This window comes from Rhinolophus hipposideros (genome assembly GCF_964194185.1).
Source record: "Rhinolophus hipposideros genome assembly, chromosome: 3".
NCBI classification, from domain to species: Eukaryota; Metazoa; Chordata; class Mammalia; order Chiroptera; family Rhinolophidae; genus Rhinolophus; species Rhinolophus hipposideros.
In genome coordinates this window covers 44,544,025-44,565,634 of record NC_138049.1, presented here as the reverse complement: position 1 = coordinate 44,565,634, position 21,610 = coordinate 44,544,025, and the positions used below count along the sequence as shown (strand labels likewise).

Below are 21,610 nucleotides of genomic sequence, written 5' to 3'. Positions count from 1 at the left end.
TTGTTCTAAAAGTACTGCATGATAAATTCATTTGCAGTAATTGGAAAATGATATGCTTCAAATTAAAGGGTTCCTCTCACTTATCACATATAGACATTAGACAGAATGAATAAAATTAGCTTTGAAACAAAGATATTCCTACAGAAAGATAGTTAGCTTGAACGAAAGAACGTTCTGGAAACTAATAATTATAAACATGACATAACACTATTCTGCACACTTCAGTATCCATTTAACATATGCCAAAAAAAAAGTTTCCTGATCCTTGAAAAAAAATGCTAGGAACAGTCCTGGGAAAGGATAGCTTTGATTTATGAGAATCTCTAAACAGTGCTTTTAAAGCAATGGAAATCAAAACCACACTGAGAATGGCTATCATCAACAAGACAAGTAACAAAAAGTGTTGGAGAGGCTGTGGAGAAAAAGGAACCCTCGTACACTGCTGGTGGGAATATAAATTGGTACTGTCACTATGGAAAACAGTATGGAGGTTCCTTAAAAAATCAAGAATAGAGTTACCATATGACTCAGCAATCCCTTTTTTGGGTATCTACCTGGAAAACTTGAAAACATTTATTTGTAAAGATATATATACCCATATGTTCATTGCAGCATTATTCGTGCTGCAAGACAGAAAAAAACCAAAGTGTCCTTTGATAGGTGATTGGATAAAGAAGATGTGGTACATACATACAATGGAATAGTATTCACCCACAAGAAAAGATGAAATACTGCCACTTGTGATGACATGGATGGATCTTGAGATTATCATGCTAAGGGAAATAAGTCAGACAGAAAGTTGAGAATCATGATTTCACCGATATGTGGGACATAAAACTGAAAGCAACAAATGAACAAACAAGACAAACAAATAAAAACCCATAGACACAGACAACAGTGCAGTGGTTACCAGAGGGAAAGGAAGGAAGGTAGAAAACTGTAGAGGGTCAAATATATGGTGATGAAAGGAGATTGACTTTGGGTGGTGAGCACACAATGCAATGCAATATACAGATAATGTATTATAGAATTGTACACTTGAAAGCTATATAATTTTATTAACCAATGACACCCAATAAATTTAATAAAATTTAAAAATAGTATTTAACCTACTTTTGAAATACAGATCTTATATTCATCTGATAAAGATTTTTATCATTCTGTTACCCATTGGGGTTGGGAGTAGGATAGTAAAACAAATACTAAGTAATTATTAGTTGTGTGGCTACTGTTGGCACACATCAAAATGATTAAATTATGTGGTTATTTTTGGTTTTGTATAAAGATTGGAATTTTGGTGTTATTCTTTTCTAGAGTATGCTGTAGGTCTCACAGTAAACTGTGAAATTAAAACACCTAAATTGAGTCGGGGAGACAGATCCATTAACATAGGGTTACAGTACAGAAAGAGATGAGCACAAGGCACATTATGGGATGGCTGGAGAGGAGAAACTGCTAACCTGGAAGTGGGGTGGGCCTCCTGGAAGAGGTGGTACCTAGGACTATCCTGAAGGAGAAAAGGAGATGTCTGCTTTCAGGTAGATGGGATTACTGGTAGTGAGATATAGCCTGAACTGAATGTGTGAAACAGGGAAACAGCAAAAGGTGAGCCTGAGGAGGCTGGCAGGGACCCACAGAGAGGGTCCCACAAGCCATATGAAATAGCATTGACTACCATGTACGACAAGTATCTTTCAAATGTTTGTAACCATGACCTACAGTGAAAATTTATTTTATGTTGCAACCCAGTACACACATATAACTAAAGCAGAAATGTGATGAAAACATCCCTTACTATAGATGAATTTTAATATTTTCTATTCTATTTCATTTCCTTTTTGCTTTTTTTTTTTTAAATGCTGGTTACAACCCTCAAAACTTATTTTACAATTCTCTAAATGGTTGACAAGCTGTGGTGCCAAAGGCTCTGCTGGAGGTTATAAAGGGGAAATGAAGGCTTTTAATAAGAGCAAAAGGTAGCTGGCAGTGATTTAGGTGGGACACTCTGGCAGGGTGGAGTGGATGGGTTGGATGGGAGCAAGAACAGAGGAGAAAAAGGAGGAGGCTATTTTGGTTGAGAAATGAGGGCCCAAACTGGAGGTTATAGAGAAATAGAAAAGAGGAAAGAGAACTAAAAATATTCTGATGGTAAAATTGGCAGGATCCTGTGGTTGAACAGATGTAGAGGTGGGAAAGAGGAAAACAGCAAGGATAAGCACGAGTTCCAGTAACTCTCTTGAAATCTGTTTGAAGGAATTATTATTTTGTGTTACACTGATAATTTTGTTGTGTAAGACAATCATGCATTTTTTTAAACAAAGAATGTTATCCTGATCATTATTCTTCTAAAAAATATTGGCTAAAGGAGTGCTCCTATTAGAAAATTGTGGTGATAAATGTAATTCACTTTTATTTAGGATATTTTACAATGACTTACTGAGATGTAGCAATGATTGAAAATCAGGGCAATTTAAGTTGGTTCTGCCAACAATAAAAATAAACATAAGTGAATTAATGAATTCGCTCATAGTTGATTCCTATTTTTTTTTTTTGCTGTAATATTTATAGGTATGTCCAAAAGATGCATGTATCTACCCACCAGATGAACCCTCTCGATGGGGGTGGTTGTGAGTACATGCATTGCTCTAAGCAGACATGTGAGTACCAGCAGTTCTTGGGCCTCTATGTGTGGGCACTCACCAATCCTGGCCCATAAGAATGACCGCCTTTGCAAACTATGGCCATATCTGGGATTTTCCTCACCTCTTTGCATTTGCATGCCCTTGGCTTGAATGAGACTCCCTATTTCTGCAGCTGCTGATCAGCCAAGCTGTGAGATTTGCTTCTTATGCCTTTCCAAAAATTACACATATCCTTTCAGGAACAGAGTTCTGGGCTGTTTTGATATTCTAGTGCTCTCAGTATAAAAAAATGTTAGGTGTAGAAGAATAGTTCAATATTTTCTCACTTGCAAGAGTAACACATCCATCCATGCAGACAAAAGCACCAAGAACACTTGCATTCTTATCAGTGCAAAAACCAAACAATTCTAATGGTTTTCTAATCCTGATTTTAGGTGCACACATTTCCATTAGCAAATTACAGTGGCAAAAAAATGTACAAATGTTTTAAAAATGTGGATATTAAATATGCCAATATTTAAAAATTGGATACCCACTGTCCCTTCTTGGTATAAGTTCGTGTTGTATGTGGCTGGAACGCATTTCCAGTTAAGAGTGTCCACTGTACCTCGTGGTCCCGCTGCCTGGCTGCCGTGGCTCTGTTCATGTCTTCCGCATCCCTGACATGGTCAAGGGCCTGGTCAAGTGATTCCTGGAGGTCTGACAACTTAGCATTGTAGTCGTCCAGCTGTTCCAGGACAACAGGAAACAGGGAGCGAGTATCATTGTACAGCTGCTGCCAACTCTCAGCCTGGTTCAACACTGGGAAGAAAAGTACACAGAAACTCAGTCTGGGCGTCTCCTGTCTCCTCCCATTCCATCTAGCATTTAGCCGGGATGCAAGCTTGTCAGACAATGCCTTCTTTAGCAGCAGAGATGGAAGCTATTGTTCACATGCTTTATATTTGGAGTAAAAAAAAAATAAAAATAGTATTTTGGAGGTGTCAGAGCCCCTAGATGGTAGTCAGCCAAAAGAAGAGATTGATTAGCTTTCTTATCGAGATTATGTTTGATGTGGAAACCATGTCATTATACTATATTGATTATTACCCAGATTATGACTCATTTTACCATATAAAGGGGATTTGGACATACGATAGTTTTGCTATTAAAAATAGTTGAAATTATCTTGTCTGTTACTGACAAATGATGTTCACAATCATTCATTTTCTGTGTTCTCTCCAGGCAACTGTTTTTCAGTTAGTTCCTTTAGGTCAAATTTAAATCACTATGTTGGGTGGAAAGCAGATTAAATGGCAATGATATATTCTTAAACATTTTATCTCTCTTAGTTCTCTGATCAAAGTTACATGCATTAGCTATGTGCTTTAATTCTATTTTTCCTCCAGGGAATATCAGTCTTGTTCAGGTTTTGTATTTTCTTTCATCACTATGAGCGGAAGATACAAGTTCAGGGCTGAGTGAAGAACGTGGTTGCAGATGCATTCACTAGGCAGAAAGCTGCTAAGTGGGAGATGTGATTGGTCCCATTTCTCCAAGGCAGTCTTGTTAAATTCCTAAATAGGCAGGGAACATGGAAGCATCTCTCTGTGACATTAGAGCTCCAGCCTTCCTGACTGCCAACCTCATCCTGACTCAGAGATGGGGCCCGAGATTCTTCTTTGGTTCTTACTCTCTCTACAGCTTTATATGTTTGCTACTGTAATATGACTTTACATCAAGAATATTCCTCTTCTAGAGTGTTCACATTAATTGTTAGCAGAAGTTGATAGTGATAATTGTAGGAAAATGATCTTGTACAGGTCTTCCTTACCCTTTTCATGCTACGGGCCCCTTTGCAATCTAGTGAAACCTTCAGACCCCTTATTATAATGTGTTTTAAATGCATAGCCTAAAATGCACAGAATTAAAATGGAGATCAATATATTAAAAAATAAATTGTTACTATAATAACATATGTGCTTCTTTATTAATGTATTAAATAACAAGACTTAAAGGTGGGACTAATAACTACTATAATTTTGAATTATTGATGAACTTAATGTTTTGAGATAACAGCAACAACTAAAATATGATATGCAAACCTGTGGCTTCTTTTGTTCACTGTGTAGATTAAAATGGACACAAATGCTTTGCAACTCTTCCCATCAAGAGTGGAGTCTATTCAAAGAAGCTAAAAACATACAATGGAGGAAAGACAGCCTCTTCAATAAATGGTGCTGGGAGAATTGGATAGCCACGTGCAAAAGAATGAAACTGGACTGCTATCTGTCACCATGTATCAAAATTAATTCAAAATGGATCAAAGACTTAAGCATAAGACCTGACACAATAAACTGCATAGAAGAAAACATAGGTACTAAACTTATGGACCTTGGGTTCAAAGAGCATTTTATGAATTTGACTCTAAAGGCAATGGAAGTAAAAGCTAAAATAAAAAAATGGGACTATATGAAACTTAAAAGTTTCTGCACAGCAAAATAAACCATCGACAAAATAAAGAGGCAACCAACTGAATGGGAGAAGATTTTTGCAAACAGTTCCTCCGATAAGGGTCTAATATCCAAAATATACAAGGAACTCATGAAACTCAACAACAAAAAACCAAACAACCCAATTGAAAAATGGGCAGAGGACCTGAAGAGACATTTCTCCAAAGAGGACTTACAAATGTCAAATAGACATATGAAAAAATGCTCAACATCACTAATCATCAGAGAAATGCAAATAAAAACCACAATGAGATATCACCTCACCCCAGTGAGAATGGCTATCATCAACAAGACAAATAGCAACAAGTGTTGGAGAGGCTGTGGAGAAAAAGGAACCCTCATACACTGTTGGTGGGAATGCAGACTGGTGCAGCCGCTATGGAAGGCAGTGTGGAGGTTCCTCAAAAAATTACAAATAGAATTACCATATGACCCAGCAATCCCTCTCCTGGGTATCTACCCAAAGAATTTGAAATCATTTATACATAAAGACACGTGTGCTCCAATGTTCATTGCAGCTTTGTTTATGGTGGCCAAGACATGGAAACAACCAAAATGTCCTTCGATATATGAATGGATAAAGAAGTTGTGGTATAGATACACAATGGAATACTATTCGGCGGTAAGGAAAGATGATATAGGAACATTTGTGACAATATGGATGGATCTTGAGAGTATAATGCTAAGCGAAATAAGTCAGACAGAAAAAGCAGAGAACCCTAGGATTTCACTGATATGTGGTATATAAAGCAAAAACAACAAAAGAGCAAGACAAACAAATGAGAAACAAAAACTCATAGACACAGACAATAGTTTAGTGGTTACCAGAGGGTGAGGGGGGTGGGGGGAGGGAGATGAGGGTAAGGGGGATCAAATATATGATGATGGAAGGAGAACTGACTGGGTGGTGAACACAATGGGATTTATAGATGATGTAATACAGAATTGTACACCTGAAATTATGTAATTTCATTAACAATTGTCACCCCAATAAATAAATTAAAAAAAGAGATTTTATATGGTTTCATAATCAAAACAACTTGTAATCTTTTTATATGTTTTAATTAATCAATATTAAATCTTGGATTTGATCCATTAAAAAAAAAAAAAGAGTGGAGTCTATTTCCTCACGCCTTGAATCTGGCTAGTCTTGACCAATACAATGGATATGACATTGTTGAATTCCAAGACTAGGCCTAAAGAGAACTGACACTTTCCATTCTTGCACTCTTAGAGGCAGCCACCATGTGAACAAGCCTGGGTTAGTTTCCTTGAGGGTAAGCCGTGGAGGGAGAAGCCCAGTCATCTTAGCTAAGACCTTAGATACGTGAGTGAGCTCAACCATGTGAACAGAGATGAGCTGTCCAGGTTGAGTCCAGCCCAGATTACCAACTCATAAAATCATGATAAAAAACCCCCATGTTATTGTTTTAAATGAATATGTTTGAATAGATTGTCAGACAGTAGTAGATAACTGATCCAGAGACCAACTCAGAGGTTTGCTAACACTATTTTATTTGATGTCTACATGCATCATTAAAGGAAATGTTAATTCCTATTGAGGTTATAAGTCATTCATGGACCTCAGAACATCAGTGTTGCTGGGCTTGTAGCTTTACTGACTTCTCCATATAATTTCCCTTACTGTAGTTCTGGGAACTGCTTCCCATTATCCTTCTGTCCCCATTTTATATGTTTTCACCAATAGCTAAGTCCCTATTTCTTCTCCTCAGGAATAAAAGTCAGATTCCTTGTGGAATCTCAGCTATCTCAAAAGCTTAAGGATGGATCTAAAAATCTTGGTCATATAGTCAAGTTGTGCTAAATGATTCCCTGAGGCTACAGGTAAGTTCTAAATATCTCTCAATATTGGGAATTGGTTGCCTTGACCAAATGTCTGATGACTCAGTGTCCTCTCCTGGACCCACAAAGAAAGCAGACATGTGCTGGGCTCTAGGAGTTGAATACACCTACGTTCATGGGCTTCATCTGCCTCCTCATCCACAAGCTCCCGTTGAGTGAAGAATGGTTGACGGCTTCTAATCTCCTCAAGCATCTTCTGGGCCAACACCAACTTCTCAGAGATTTCCTCAGGGCTAAGTTCCTGTTCCTCCCCATAATACAGCATCTTTTTGTTGATCTCTGAAAGGAAGGAAATGATGAGAGAAGGTAGCAAGGAGAGATGACTGGGCATTTTACAGTGATGCCACTGAAAACACAGGTGAGTGAAGGCAAAGAGCAGGGCTGGTCCTAAAATAGAAAGAAGAGACTCATTGGAAGAGAGCATAATGATGCAAATACTGCAAATACATGCTGCAAATACTGATGTCGGCATCCGAATTCATCATCTACTCCAGGAGGAAGTAAAACCGAGGAAATCACTCTTCTTTGCTTCCCATTTGGTGTCTTCAGAATGGGAATGGGATTTAATACTGACCTGATTTTAGCTGTGTCTGGTTTCCATAGTGATTCAAAAACAAAATATTTAAGACAACAAATCTGGGGTCTTTGATCAATCTTTTATATACATAACTGGAAAAAATGTTCTGAGGTATCTCCTGTTATATGTAGGAAGCATTGGAGATATTAATTGTGCTTTAGCCAAGGATTTACCAAAGCTCTAAACCAAAATGAGAATATTCATATCTGTAGTTGTTCAAGTCAGTCTTTCAGATTGTATTACAGACTAAATATGAAGGTGTGTAAGTTTTTTCTCATTAATATAATATATACTGGTTTTTTTTGCAGTTGCTATTTGCCTTCTGTAATATGACAGCTTGTCGAGATTGTGCCATTATGACTCTGGGTCATTTTCACCCAATGTTCATAAGTAGGATGGAGACTGTTAGAATTGTGGGGACTGCTGAGCTCAAAGGGATTAGATGAGTTTTCTAAATACTAGCAAAGCTGAGTAGTTCTCCGACTCTCTCTTTCTATTACCTATGGTCAGATAAAAGTTATGTAATTGCCACCATGGCCTAGGTAGCTCCGGAAAGAAGCATTTTATCTTCCTGGCATAAATGAAATTGTGTGTCTATGGTTTACTATGATCTATGCAATTGGCCAGACAAGATGGGTAAACAAACAATGGTGTCATATAAATCATACCAAATAAGGGCTTGTATTTTATTTGGCTAACAGCTTGAAGGTCACCCATAGTTATTTTAGAGATGGTTGGGAATAAGTGATGACACACTATTGGTGTTGTGCAGGATTCCTGAATTGTGAAAGAAAGGAGATAAAGGAGGGAAGAGGTTTTTAATGCTATAAATAAATTATAGGGACACCAAGATATGCTAAAAAACCTGCAAACTTATGAAGAGATTAAACATTCACTTTTCAAGTAAAGTCTAAAATACTAACTCCTGAAATAAACTAAACATATATATTTTTTTCTTTAGAACTAGCACTTGCATAGTTGAATTCTTTGACATTTTGATGCAAATATTACATTTACAATTTTGATCTGTTTTATTTTAACCATGCCTAGATTAGAAGAAGGAAATGCAGACAAAAACATGTGCCTTTGGTGTTTTAAGATTGTTCATCCATTATTATAAGGTAAAAACTAATGTAAATTATTGTTTCCCATTTGCACTTCTTTTGTAATTTTTCTTCATCTTTTTAAAAATTTAAATCAAAAAAGAGGGTTTAGAATCTTTCCTAATGAAACACTTTAGAAAATTTGAGTTGCAACAGCAAAGGTGAATTATTTTCTCTGAATGGCTTACTAGGATGCTGGCTTTATTTGCTGCCTAGAGGGTCATTTATTTCTTAATTAGATGAGCTCAGCAATTTCACTTTTTGAAAAAAATCAATAGTAACCCTAAAATGTTATAGAAAAATAATATTTTATTGGTAGATGCAAAAGCAAGCAGTAATGAAGATGAGAGTGGGAAGTGTTTCCAATGCATGCCATTTGTTTTTATTGTATATTATAGGCACCAAAGGAAATACAGCAATTGATTAATCTTGGCTTGGTATATCCCTTTTCTTGGAATATGCTCCCAATACCTCAATATAAAGATATGAATCTCCCAATGTGAGTCCCTTTATTGCCACTGTGCCCTGAGATGCACTTGGTGTTGTCACCCACCTCTTTATATATAGGATAATAAAAACTATGGAAAGACACACATACTGTATCTTAGCAGACTGCAACCCAAGGAATTCCTCTTTATCTTAGAACAAACAAAATGACTTGCTTTCTGTTGGTAAATGAAAGCTGATTTTCAATGCGTTATTAAGTCTTTAAAATGCAGTCTGCACTTACCAGAGGTTAGAGCACTAACAAGTAAACCTTCAAAGGGGAAGGTAAAATCTACCACAATATTTTAGGACAAAGAAATCTCATATTTGCCACTTCCCTGCTTTTCTTTTGAATCGGGGACCAGAGCAAGTTGCCTGCCTGGTTTTTGGGAAAGAGCATCGTAGGAACAACTCAGGACAATTTGAATTAGTGGACGGTGCACTGCCACTCTAAAAGCAATATTTTCACTGCAAATAATTGAGAAAAATGTGACTCCTAATCAACTGTTACATTTTAGAGACATGCATGCAATTTCCTTTACTGGAAATATACTTTGGTATTCCATTTCCGTGAAAGGCCTGGAAAGGGAGTGATTCTGTACATTTATTCTTGAAAAGCAACTGATCGTAAGTAGGGATGAGTGCTCAGAAATTTCAGATAAACAAACTTGAAATTCAGACCTCATGAGGTCAAACCTATAACACTCTAATAACTGTTTCTGGCACATTGTAAGCACTAACAGTAGCTATTATTTTGTATTGATGTTAATAACAGGAATGATTCCTTTCCGTTAAGCTGAATCAGAACAGAATATATTTACCTTGGATTGTATCCCTCATATTGTGGGCTTGCTCTACGAGCTGAGTTGCGTGGTTAATGGTATCCATGCTTTCCTTCTGAGCCAGATGGCTCTTTCTTAAAGCTTGACTTTCCTATAAATAATCCATATAAACACCAGATTAAATTTACGAGAAGGGAATGTTGTACGTGTGTATGTAGGCATAATGTATTCCATAAACATAAATTTCCCTGGCATGGGAAAGTTCTGTAACATATAAAGCGGTCCCAGAAACCATGCATGAAGGCTGATGTGATGACCAGCTTTCGAATTACAGAAAGCTATGATGCCATTTCTATGCCATCAATCACAGTTCATTCCAGACCAACTGCCTTTCACAGGTAATTTACACTTTGAATTTTTACTGTATCTCAAGATGCCAGACTAGGAAGTTACCCATGTCTGCAGATCAGTTTGACATTGTGCTAACTAAAGAGCTTAAAGGTTCACAGGGAAATTTGTCAAGAAAGTAGGCAGATCTTGAAATGCTCCATGCATCCGGTGGCTCCTGGGTGGTCCAACCACTGCTGAAACTGAATTACCACAGAGATTGAAAGGATTATGCTCACTGGGCTAAATGCTGTTTGCAGGGTTGCACTCCAAATTCTCATCAACACTATTGGCACTTGTGTACAAATAACTGCTGAGGCGGATTTGGCTTAGAGTGCATGGAGCTCTTCTTTGAGAAGTTGACTCCATTCTTTCAACTTGGGAGCTTCTGTTTCAGAGATCTCACAGAGTAGTTGTCAAAATGAAATCCCAAGCTAAATGTGACTTCTGAAGTAAGGATGTGTGTGGGTGCATGTGTACGTGTGCAATTCTGTGTGTAAGGACAGAAGCAGATCTAAGAAATGTCTCAAGCCAGGACATTGGCCTATACACACGGCATGCGGAATGTGTACTTCCTTTTGGAATTAGAAAGATTGACTCAGGGGTTATATTTAAGAGGAGAACTTCTTCAGTCTGGCATTTGGTAGATGCCCACTTGCCTCACCTGGTGCTGTTTTTGCTCGGCTCTGTCACACAGTGCTGCAGTACCTGAGTGGACTGCAGGGTGATCTGTCATGAGGAGTGCTGGTACACCCATTGCACAGTTTTCTTGGGACAGAGAAGTGCCTGGCTCTTTCAAACTTTTCTCTTTTCATTCAGTGTTCTAGCTGGAGAATTATACCATGATTTTACCTGGAATGTTTTTATACTTCCCAGGCAAACCTAAGCAAGTGGTCTTTCATCAAGGAAGACAAATGATATCATAGCAAACACAAGCCCTAGGGGCTCTTCATCAGGCAATTCCGAAGACCCCTCCATACAAAGCTCCCTGTGCTGCAATCAGTCCTTTTCCTAAACACTGGGCTCTCTGAAAGGGGGTTGCATTCTGAGTCATTGTGTTCCTTCATCCAATTCTTGTATTCCTCTTGGTTTATTCTAATGTTTTCCAGAGAAACAAAATTTGTGGTCATATTAAAATTAGATGATGCACAAAATCAGCTGAATCTTATTCTTGATGTCACCCCTCCCCACTTTTAAAAAATATGGACACAATCATTTAAAACACTAAAAAATTTTAACAAGTTGATTTTCGATCTAGTAAACTGATCTATATATGTCCTTTGATTTTAAATGATAGCTTTGCTGAGTAATCTTGGTTGTAGGTCCTTGGTTTTCATCACTTTGAATATTTCCTGCCAATTCCTTCAGGCCTGCAATGTTTCTGTTGAGAAATCAGCTGATAGTCTTATCGGAGCTCTCTTGTAGGTAACTAACTGCTTTCTCTTGCTGCTTTTAAGGTTCTCTCTTTATCTTTAACTCTTGGCATTTTAATTATGATGTGTCTTGGTGTGGGCCTCTTTGGGTTCATCTTGTTTAGGACTCTCTGTGTTTCCTGGGCTTATACTGGGGTGCCAAAAAATGTATACAAGTGGACACTTCGGTCAACGTTGCTCAAACAGTAGTTCTCTGTAATCAGAAGTGTCTGGATTCTGATGGTAACCACGTTGAGCACTTCTTGTAATTGCAGAAGTCCAATATGACTTGTATTCATCTTTTTTTTATAGGTATATATCATTACAATTTTAATACAGTTTTCCTTTCTTAAAACATATGTCCTTTTTTCTTTTTTTTTCGACACCCTCTGTTTATCTATTTCCTTTGCCAGGTTAGGGAAGCTTTTAGTCAATATTTTTTCAAATAGGTTATCAATTCCTTGCTCTCCCTCTTCTCCTTCTGGTACTCCTATGATGCAAATGTTGGTATGCTTGATGTTGTCCCAGAGATCCCTTAAACTCTCCTCATTTTTTTGGATATTTTTTTCTTTTTTGCTGTTCTGATTGGGTGTTTTTGCATCTTATCTTCTAAATCGCTAATTCAGTCCTCTGCTTCATCTAATCTACTGTTGATTCCTTCTAATGTATTCTTCATTTCAGTTATTGTAGTTTTTATTTTTGCCTGGTTATTTTTTATGTTTTCTATCTCTTTGTTGAAGTTCTCCCTGAGATCACTGGGCATCTTTACAACCAGTGTTTAGAACTCTGGGTCTGGTAGATTGCTTATCTCCATTTTGTTTAGTTCTTTTTCTGGAGCTTTATTCTTTTCTTTTATTTGGGACATGTTTCTTTGTCTCCCCATTTTGGCTGCCTCCTTGTGTTTGTTTCCATCTAGGGCTGCTGTATTTCCTGGCCTTAGTAGAGTGGCCTTATGTAGTAGGTGTCCTGTGGTACCTAGTGGGGTAGTCTCCTTGGTCACCAGAGCTGGGTGCTCCAGGTGTGTCCATTGTGTGGGTTGTGTGTGCCCTCCTGTTGTTGAAACTTGATTGCTGTTTGCATATCAATGGGAGGGATTGACCCTTAGGCTGACTTTTTATGAGGACTGGGTCTGACTACAGTGGAAAAACTATTATGCAGGTGTTAGGTAGAAGTTAGAAAATGTAGGAGAAGGAGGAGGGCTGGGAGGGGGTCAATAGTGCCTATAGAGAAAGCTCACAAATAGCTTTGATTAACTGCCTCCAGCCACGCATCTGTTTTTACAACAACAGATGACAAGAGGTGGTCTGGAGCAAGATAAGGATCCGAGTCAACAGACCTCTACCCATCTTAGGAGATCATGCCCTCCTGTGGAAGAGCATGCACCACCTTTTCCCACCAAATCAATATGTAACTTACCCCACCCAGCAAACTATAAATCCTTGGGAGAAGGGACCGAAGTCTCCTTTTTTTCTCTCACCCTCTTGCCCTCTTGCTCCCTCTTTCTGTCCCTCTCACCTTTCCCCCTCTCCCTCTCCCTCACTCCTTCTTCCTCTCCCCTCACCCCCTCTCCTGCGCTCTCACCTATTCTCCCCCCCCCCCACACACACACACTCCACCTGGCCTATGCCTCTCTCTCCCATTTTGGCTAGGCTGGTTTTCATCTCTGAGAACATATCACTAATAAAACCTGCTTGCATATTAATCAGCTTGTTGACCTTTTATTCTTCACTGTGTTGGCAAGACGAACAGAGACTCCTGTAACTTAGGGACTGACATTACAGAGCAGGGTTCACTTTAGCAGGACTCTGGTGCCTGCCCAGACTGCCCTTTGGGTGTGTCATCCTTGGAAGTGGCTGGGTGATGCTCCAGCCCAGTCCAAAGCTGGCCACTGGGCTTGCCAGCACTGGGGCCTCCTGGGAGACCTACTGCAGATCAAGTTCAGTAGCAGTCTGTGCCCTGCCACTTGGCATGAGCCACAAAGCAATTCAGAGATGCCCACTGCTCACACTGTACTTGGAGTTACCTTGAAAGGCCAAGCTATGAACCAAGGCCGGCTGTCTCTAGTGCCAGGATTAGGGCTACTCAGCCAGCAATATAGGACACATGGAAGCCAGATGCTTCTTATTTGGGTTTTGTGAACCCTTGAGAGATTTTAGGAAAGTCCACAGCATGAACCAAAGCAGGCTATTTATATGGAAAGCCACTGGAAGGGGCTTGGGTGTGCCCCAAAGTTGGGTGGAGCATGGTCTCAGGGAATCACTAGGGTGGGACAGACGAAAAGTGATAGCCATATTGATAGAGACTCAAATATGGCATTTGTGTGCAGCTGCACATAATGAAGGGGAGGGCTCAATCAAGAAACATGGCTTCCTCTAGTTTCTCTGTCTGGGAGAAAGCTGCCCCTCCAGCCTTAATCCTGAAGATAGACAACTCAGTTCCTCCCCATATGTCCCTGGCACCTTTCAAGCTGCTTCCCCAGCACTGGAGCTCAGAGTGAGTGAGTCCATCAGCAAGGAAGTTCATGCACGGTCTCTTAAAGAGGAGCACCCGAAAGTGCAGCCTCTCTCCAGCTCACTCAGCCACAACCTCTGCTGGTTTTCACAGCCAGAGTAATGGGACTTCTCTCCCCAGTACTGAAATCCTGGGCTGGGGAGGGACTGGGACCCCTTGCTTCTAAGTGGGCACCTCCACAGCTGAGATATCCCTCTTGATCTTTGATGGTCAAAATCAGGTGTGGGACCAGCTTGTTCCTCCTGGTCTTGAGGTGGTTTATTCTGTATGTTCGTATTTGTACGGCTTTGGTTCAGCTAGACTTCAGGTGAGATTCTCAGTAATGGTTGTTCTGTGGTTCAACTGAACCACAACTGTACAGTTACAACTGTAACTGATGTGGTCCCGAGAGAAGGTAAACACAGGTTTACCTATTGTGCCACTTTGACCGGAAATCTCGAGGCTCCCGTGATTTTGATGTGTGGAGATGACCTACTTTCCTTCCAATCCTAAAGATCTTTTTGGATGCATTGATATGCAGGAAGCTTTTGCCGTGGCTGAAGGAGTAGGGAGGAAATAGAGGAGATGGGGGAGATGGAAATATGGAGGGGATGGTGTAGCACTTTCCTGAGTTATCCTTTGGAGACTGTGCTGTGTGACTTGGGGTTCCTCGGAGTATCGTCAAGATCCAGATTGCAAGGGGCAGCTCTGAGAATTGGAGAAGACCACTATTTCCACTTTTGCTTGTAGCCTAGCACCATACTGCTTTTAGCATGGTGACTTTGTGAACATAGTCTTTGGCACTTTCAGTACAGGCGTGATCAGTAGTGGCAAAAGTGAGGCCCCTTTGAACAGTGGTTATTTGTGAACAGAAATGCACGAGCGTGCTTTAGGGATTCCCAGAAGTAGGGGGTGGAAAAGGGCTGTAGGCTTTCCGAAAAGGGTACTAGAGAACTTGGAAATAGAGGTTGGGACAAAACCAATAACTTCAGGATAATGTAAATTGTAAGATTGGGGTCACATGAGATTCATGTGATACGTAATTTGCATACAGAGGTATTTTCAAGTTCAAGGGGCATCATTACTGTGATTTTTATCACTGTGGGGACCTACAGTAAAACCCTTCATTCTATTTAAGGCCAAACATTAATTCTTTCTTGATAGAAGGATTTCTAAGACAAAGATTGTTTAGAATCCTTCTAAGAATCAATCATGGACTAAGGGCTTGAAGGATGCTTGAGAAATCCTTAAGACCAACTCTGGGCATTTGTTTTGAAAAGTTTCAGCAGGTTCTTGCAACATCAGAACTGTTGTAGTGAATAACTTTATTTTTGGTAAGACTCAATGGAATCAGCTGGGTGAACATTCCAGGAGCTTTATCATGAACCTTCTGCTTTGGTGGTGTGTTCTTGTTGTCCAGGAGCCTTTTCTACTGATGTTATTTTCAAGCTTGCATTATGTCTTCTTTATGAAAGCCTGCTTAACTTATATCAAAAGTGGGAAAACAGTACAACAAAATGATCAGTAACTCTGAGCTATGGGAGAAACTAATTACGGTGAAAATATTTTCTCAACAATTGAGACACTTTTGGCAAGTTCCAACTACGACACCGAAGTGAAATAATGAGTTTCTCCCAAAGATTTCTTTCTTGGTATCTCCTTTGCACCTTAAGGAATCTTATTGTTCGTCATACGTTTGTGGTTGGATTAATATGCACCATTACATGGGAATGAAAGACACAATTTTCAAATGCATTTCGAAGTAGCTGAATCTTTCAAGGGTCCAACTAGAGTAATTCATAGTTTTAGAAGCTTCATTTCTTAAAAGTTTAAGAGCTCCAAGATCAAAAGAGATTATCAGAGTTATTTTAAACTTTATTTTTGTAGAAAATAGGAATTGTTTTTGAAAAGAACTTCAAAAGTTCATAATGTTAGTAGTCTGTCTGGAATTTTATTTTAGTATATGGGATAAGGTGAGGGTCAAAAGTGATTTTTTACCCATGCTACATTGCAGAATTGTTTTCTCAGCACAAGTCCTCTTCTTTCCTTTTATTATTTAATGCATCATTTATATAATATTTAAGTTTTATATTCTATATAATAAAGCTTATATATGGATGCTCTGTAGCTCTTAGCCATAAAATGCTAAAGCAAACAACTTACTGACTATCTTAATTGTAACCCATATCAACCATGTTAACCAGCAGTAAATACAATGAAAGTTTCCCATAAACAGTTTTTCAAGGAAACCAAACAGCAAGAAACAATAGAGACTGAACATATTAATTTTTCTCCACAGATCTTCCCTTGAGTTATTTTAAGGTACTTGGGTTACTGCATTTCTTCTGGACTGTGTTAAGCCTCAGTTGTTTGTGACTAGCTAGGCTTACACCTGATAAATCCTTTCTCTGAAGGCAGTCCCAGAAACTGAATTACATACCCTTTCAGCTAATTCGTCCACATCCGACAGAAGGCTTTTCATTGTGTTCTCAGCATTGTTGATTTGTATCTTTCTTAGGACATACTGGTTTTCTCTTTCTGACAATTTTGTCTGTGGAAAAAAATGTGTTGAAAATAATCAGTAGATGTATACAGGTTTATAAAAATATACATAACACTCTTCTAGTGTAAGATGACTCATAGTAAAATGTGAGCCACTGTTCCCAAAATAGTGGGGTCCACATGCTGCTGCAAGCTGTTATAAAGGTTGGGGTCTGCAAGAGGGTTCCACCAGCCATAGGAGCTGAAATTCTGCGAGCTCTGCTCGTCAGGCAGAGACCCTGGTCTGTGTAAGCTGGCTCAGGGGAAAGGGCACCTTTTCCTAATTTGCACAAAGGCACAATATAGACTGATGTCTGAGCTTTAAAATGTCAGTTTTGGAAGGCCTTGAAGAAATGATCAACCCACCCAGATCAATGTAAATGGAGTTTAGAAATTTATTTTCCTTTCTTTTTTTTGGTATAAGGAGAGCAATTCTTTTTATTTCAGACCATTGGCCCCTTTCTTTGCCATTTATGAGGAGTTTGGTCCAAAGGAGGCTTTACTTGGATTACTTTGGAGAAAGCTGTTCAATCTTGGCTCTGGCTTCCTGTCAGCTACAGTTATACCTATCTTAAAGTTGTGCTGTTGGGGAAAGAAGATTCAAGTGGTACTGAGAGGTCTGAGTCTGGGTAATTCCTCTGAGAATTAATGACTTCACGTGTCCAAACAGATGCTTTTGAACAAGAATGATTTCTAAGTTTGGAGTAGAATGCTCATTAAGATTTCATCCAGTTCTCTAATTTTGTGATTTTTGTTTTGTTTTGCACTTTGCATATTTGGCCAATATATGTGGATGTCATTTGTACCTTCGAAAAGTAGAGTATGAGCACTTACATACATACATACATACATACATACATACATACATACATACTATTCTATCTGTTCAACATGTTCTACATTCTACATCACTGAATTCTTTCAACTACTGATGACATGGTACAATAATTATCCTCAATTTCAGATGAGGAAAATGAAGAATAAAGAGGTTAAAATAACTTACTCAAGGTCACATAGTGTCAGAACTGGGATTTGAATGCAAAAAATCTGGATTCAAAGTTTGTCCTCTTAACTATTATGCTAAATTGATTAACAAAGTAAATAAAGTGTGCTGGTATTAATTCGATTGTCCTTTCAGATAATTATTATTGTTTCTAAAAATATCTGTTGGTTGTGATAGAAACCCATAATTTAGAGGGAAGAAAAAAACACCTCTTAAAACTTAGATATATAAGCACTGTTATAGTCTTCTAGTTTTGACTGTTGCTTGCCGTTAACTTGTTTATTAGAGATTAACCACTAGACTTATGAGGAGAAACAGAGCATGTGAGTATAGTGTATGCTTGAGTGTGTGTGAGTGTGGGAATATGAGAAAAAATATGACAGTGAGTAGGAAAGGTAAGGGCAGGAGAGGGGAGGAAGAGTGAGAGCGAGAGCCAGAGCGAGGGCCAGAGCGAGAGCCAGAGCGAGAGAGAGAGAGAGAGAGAGAAGTTTGTAGAGAGACTACTCAAAACATTGCAAATTGAGGCTAAGTTAATGGTAAGTTTGTGGTAATTACTTGAATAACCAATGTACAGCTTTGACAAGGAAATGAATGTTAAGCTTCTCTCAATAGTTTTGTACATAGATGCTAGATTTTCAGTAATTTTGTTTTCCATATTAACCTCTTTTATGTGAGTAGATGGCAGCTCTTGGTTTAGGCTGAAGCTCATGGTTACAATCAACTTTTCATAATTTCCTAGGTATAACAATCTGTAATATTGATATGGGACTCAGACACCAAAAGGGGTAAGAGTTACTTGAAGCGACCCTGGGAAACCAGAATGAAAACATGCAGAGGGCATAACATTCCTGCATACTTTGAGGAAGTAGATGGTAGAGTTGATTTCATTCACGTGCCTATGAGCAGCGGCACCAGACGACACGCTCAACAGACCCGATTTGCTTTCCTCAATGGAGAGCGCAGCTAACCGAAGGTCATCAGTCAGATCCCAGATGCACTTATCACAGCCTGGAGGAAAAATGGGCATGTCATTTCTTTAAAATCAAAAGTTGGCCGGGAAGCATGCTGCCTTGTTAGGTTGGTGCAAAAGTAATTGCGGTTTTTCCATTATTTTTTAACCCTTTAAACCGCAAATACTTTTGCACCAACCTAATAGATCATTATTTGTACTTCTTTAGTTATACTATTTTCAGTTTTGTTTCTTGGGTCACAGAACTAGTCTTTACTCTCAAAGTGGCGTATCACTTAAGATGAGCCAAACTGTACATCAGGCACTATCCCTGCTTAAAACATAACAAAAAGCAAAGTAATGCATGCAACAGGGAAGGGAGGTTAATGTGAATACTAAGCCCTGGATTGAGAAAGAACGGAGTGCAAAAAGGCAAGCTGTCTGTGATGGGTGGGTAAGGAGAAGTCTTGTCCACTTTCCTTTAGAGGTGGACAGCCCTTGGGTATGACTCTTCATGTTATGCTTTGGGCTTTTGCTTGGTCCCTGCTGGTGAAGATGGCTATTTGCTAGGTACCTCTACTTTCCTATTAGCTTTTGTCATCTTGACTCAGGTTCTAGCACCATGCCTTTGTCCCAACCCAGGGGTGGCTCAGTGTCTCCCCACGGTCTGACCTCCTGCCTGGATGAACACTTCAGCAGAGGGAGGTATGTAGGACATCACTGTGAATATTGCTTCCTGATACCTGATGAACCTGGACACATGGTGAGGTTGTGGTTTCTCATTATTCCCTGAGTTTCACGTTTGAGTTCCTCTGACACTCAGGGACTCAGTGTCCCCCTGGGGCACACTCACAAAACAACCTTTGAAACTACCCTGTTCTAAACCTCTTTCCCTCATACTGTGCTCTCTTCTAGAGGACTGATAAATGGAGATTAAAGTGTTAATGGTTGTTAATATGTTAATTTGTTACTTGAAGGTTAACATGATCTTACTCATATGCTCTCTCAAAGGAATGACTTCCCAGCCTGCACATCACCTGCTGGGTAGATACACAGGGCCAGGAAGGTGTCTTGATGTCCTTAAAGTGACCTTGCTTAGGGGACTACCTATGTTATCAATGTGTAAACTTTGCCCTGCTTGTGCCTGACATGTTGTGCCATCTTTTAAAATGTGATTCATTGGTAATATTAACCTCTTGTGCCCAGAAGGACTGAGAGGCTAAGATACTTTTGTTTGGGAGAGGGGATACCTAATGTTAAAATAGTCTTTAAACCACTCTATTTGATGGTAAATATTACTTACTTTCTTGAGAGAAGGCTTTCTAAGGCAAAGCTTTCCTTAAATCCTTCTAAGAATCAGTCATGAACTATTCTAGACTAAGGGCTTGGAGGATGCTTGAAAAGACATTAACACTAGCTCTGGGCATTTGTTTTGAAATGTTTCAGCATGTCCTTGCACCATCAAGATTGCTCTTGATTTGATTGACAAGAGTGACAGAGAAATTCTGGAAATAAACATGGCAGCTCTTTTTCATAAGGCCTAAATATTTTATGTCTGGTGCAACTTCAGATTTGGAGTGACTTGGGAAAAGCTGCTTAAATCTCTTGGTATCTCAGTTTTCCCAATGTTTCTGTATCATATTATGTGAGGATCTGAAGAGAAAAAGGAGCTAAGATGAACACAGTCACTGGAAATTGTGTTTCTGAATTTACCTTTATCTATGAGGTAAGATGCTAAACTTCAAGACTTGATAAAATAAGTTTTCTAAAATAAATGTGTTTAAATGTAAATCACTCATTTGCCAATTGGAATGAAGTAGAACCCTGAATATCTTCTGTTCATTTGGTTGAGGCACAGACAGGGTTAAAGCCAAGGGTGGAACTCAGCAGTTTCTAGAGAGAGGGTATTGCATAACTCTTAATCCTACACCTGCAGCACATTAGAGAGAGTGGAGTTAGTCAATCATGTACTGTTATTTTTACTTATGGTTGGGCAGTCCATGCCTGTGGGGGGTTCAAAACCTTCTTCCAAGCATTCTCCGGTTACACTATCACATGGGCCTCCCCCACAATTGCACACTGTGGGAAACAAAAACAAGAGATTAGGGATTCATTTCTTAATGCTTTAAATATGGCAATGTTCTCATGGTTTCTAGAAATATTAGCTATCAGTATATAATTCCTCAGTGGAGATTGCTTATACTCTTCCTTAAGACTGTGTGGAATCTATAATATAGAGATTATACCCCTCACCCAATTAAGCCCTAGCTCAGTGAGATTTTCAAAGGTGACCCTAGGGAAAAAGTAAATTTAAAACTTCTAGGACTGCTCTCCCAATTGTTTGGGATTCTGACATGACTGCACAACTGCTTCAGTCCAGAAAGAGCCCATGGAGCCCATTATACAACTAGAATCTGAAAGCCTTTCATTGTGGATTGATTCTCTGGTTTAATCCAACTCTAGGGACGACCATTGCCAGGTGTGAGGGAGGAGCAGCCCAGCGAAGAGAGAGTGAGGAGGCCCAAGAGCAAATCTTGGCTTCCACCGTGTTTGACCCTTGGCAAGGCTGATTCTAAACCTCCAAATGATAGCTATCAATGGGATGGCTAGAAATAATGTCGTGGAAAGAATTAGGAACATATTTACATGAATTGAGAAGACCTGAAAGCCTGTTATTCATCTACTGATGGTTTTCAAGAAAGCCTTTTGAAAATAAAAACAAAAACAAAACACCTATCTCATCAGATGGTTTATTTTCCATTGAGTTTTGGAGTGGAAATTTGTAATTAGAAAGGACTTCCTAAGCTACCTAGGATAGCAATAAGCTGGAATAGAATTGTGAAAATTTCCCCACCTCTTAACAGTCTTTACAGAAAAATCATA

The 21,610-nt window shown here is 39.1% G+C and overlaps 1 protein-coding gene across 4 annotated transcripts in view; it reads right to left on the bottom strand.

Moving 5' to 3' along the window:
- Positions 1-21,610, bottom strand: part of LAMA4 (laminin subunit alpha 4) — a 131,709-nt gene that overhangs the window by 50,271 nt on the left and 59,828 nt on the right. For 2 of the 4 annotated variants that reach the window (XM_081044882.1, XM_081044881.1), the window contains exons 7-12: positions 20,732-20,806; positions 18,635-18,786; positions 16,675-16,785; positions 9,985-10,096; positions 7,109-7,276; positions 3,250-3,443 (exon numbers count right to left, since the gene is read on the bottom strand). In XM_081044882.1, the coding sequence (XP_080901008.1) occupies positions 3,250-3,443; positions 7,109-7,276; positions 9,985-10,096; positions 16,675-16,785; positions 18,635-18,786; positions 20,732-20,806 (812 nt within the window). Of the gene's footprint in view, positions 1-3,249; positions 3,444-7,108; positions 7,277-9,984; positions 10,097-16,674; positions 16,786-18,634; positions 18,787-20,710; positions 20,807-21,610 lie in introns of all 4 variants that reach the window. The other 2 variants (XM_081044880.1, XM_081044883.1) reach the window with 2 other exon arrangements.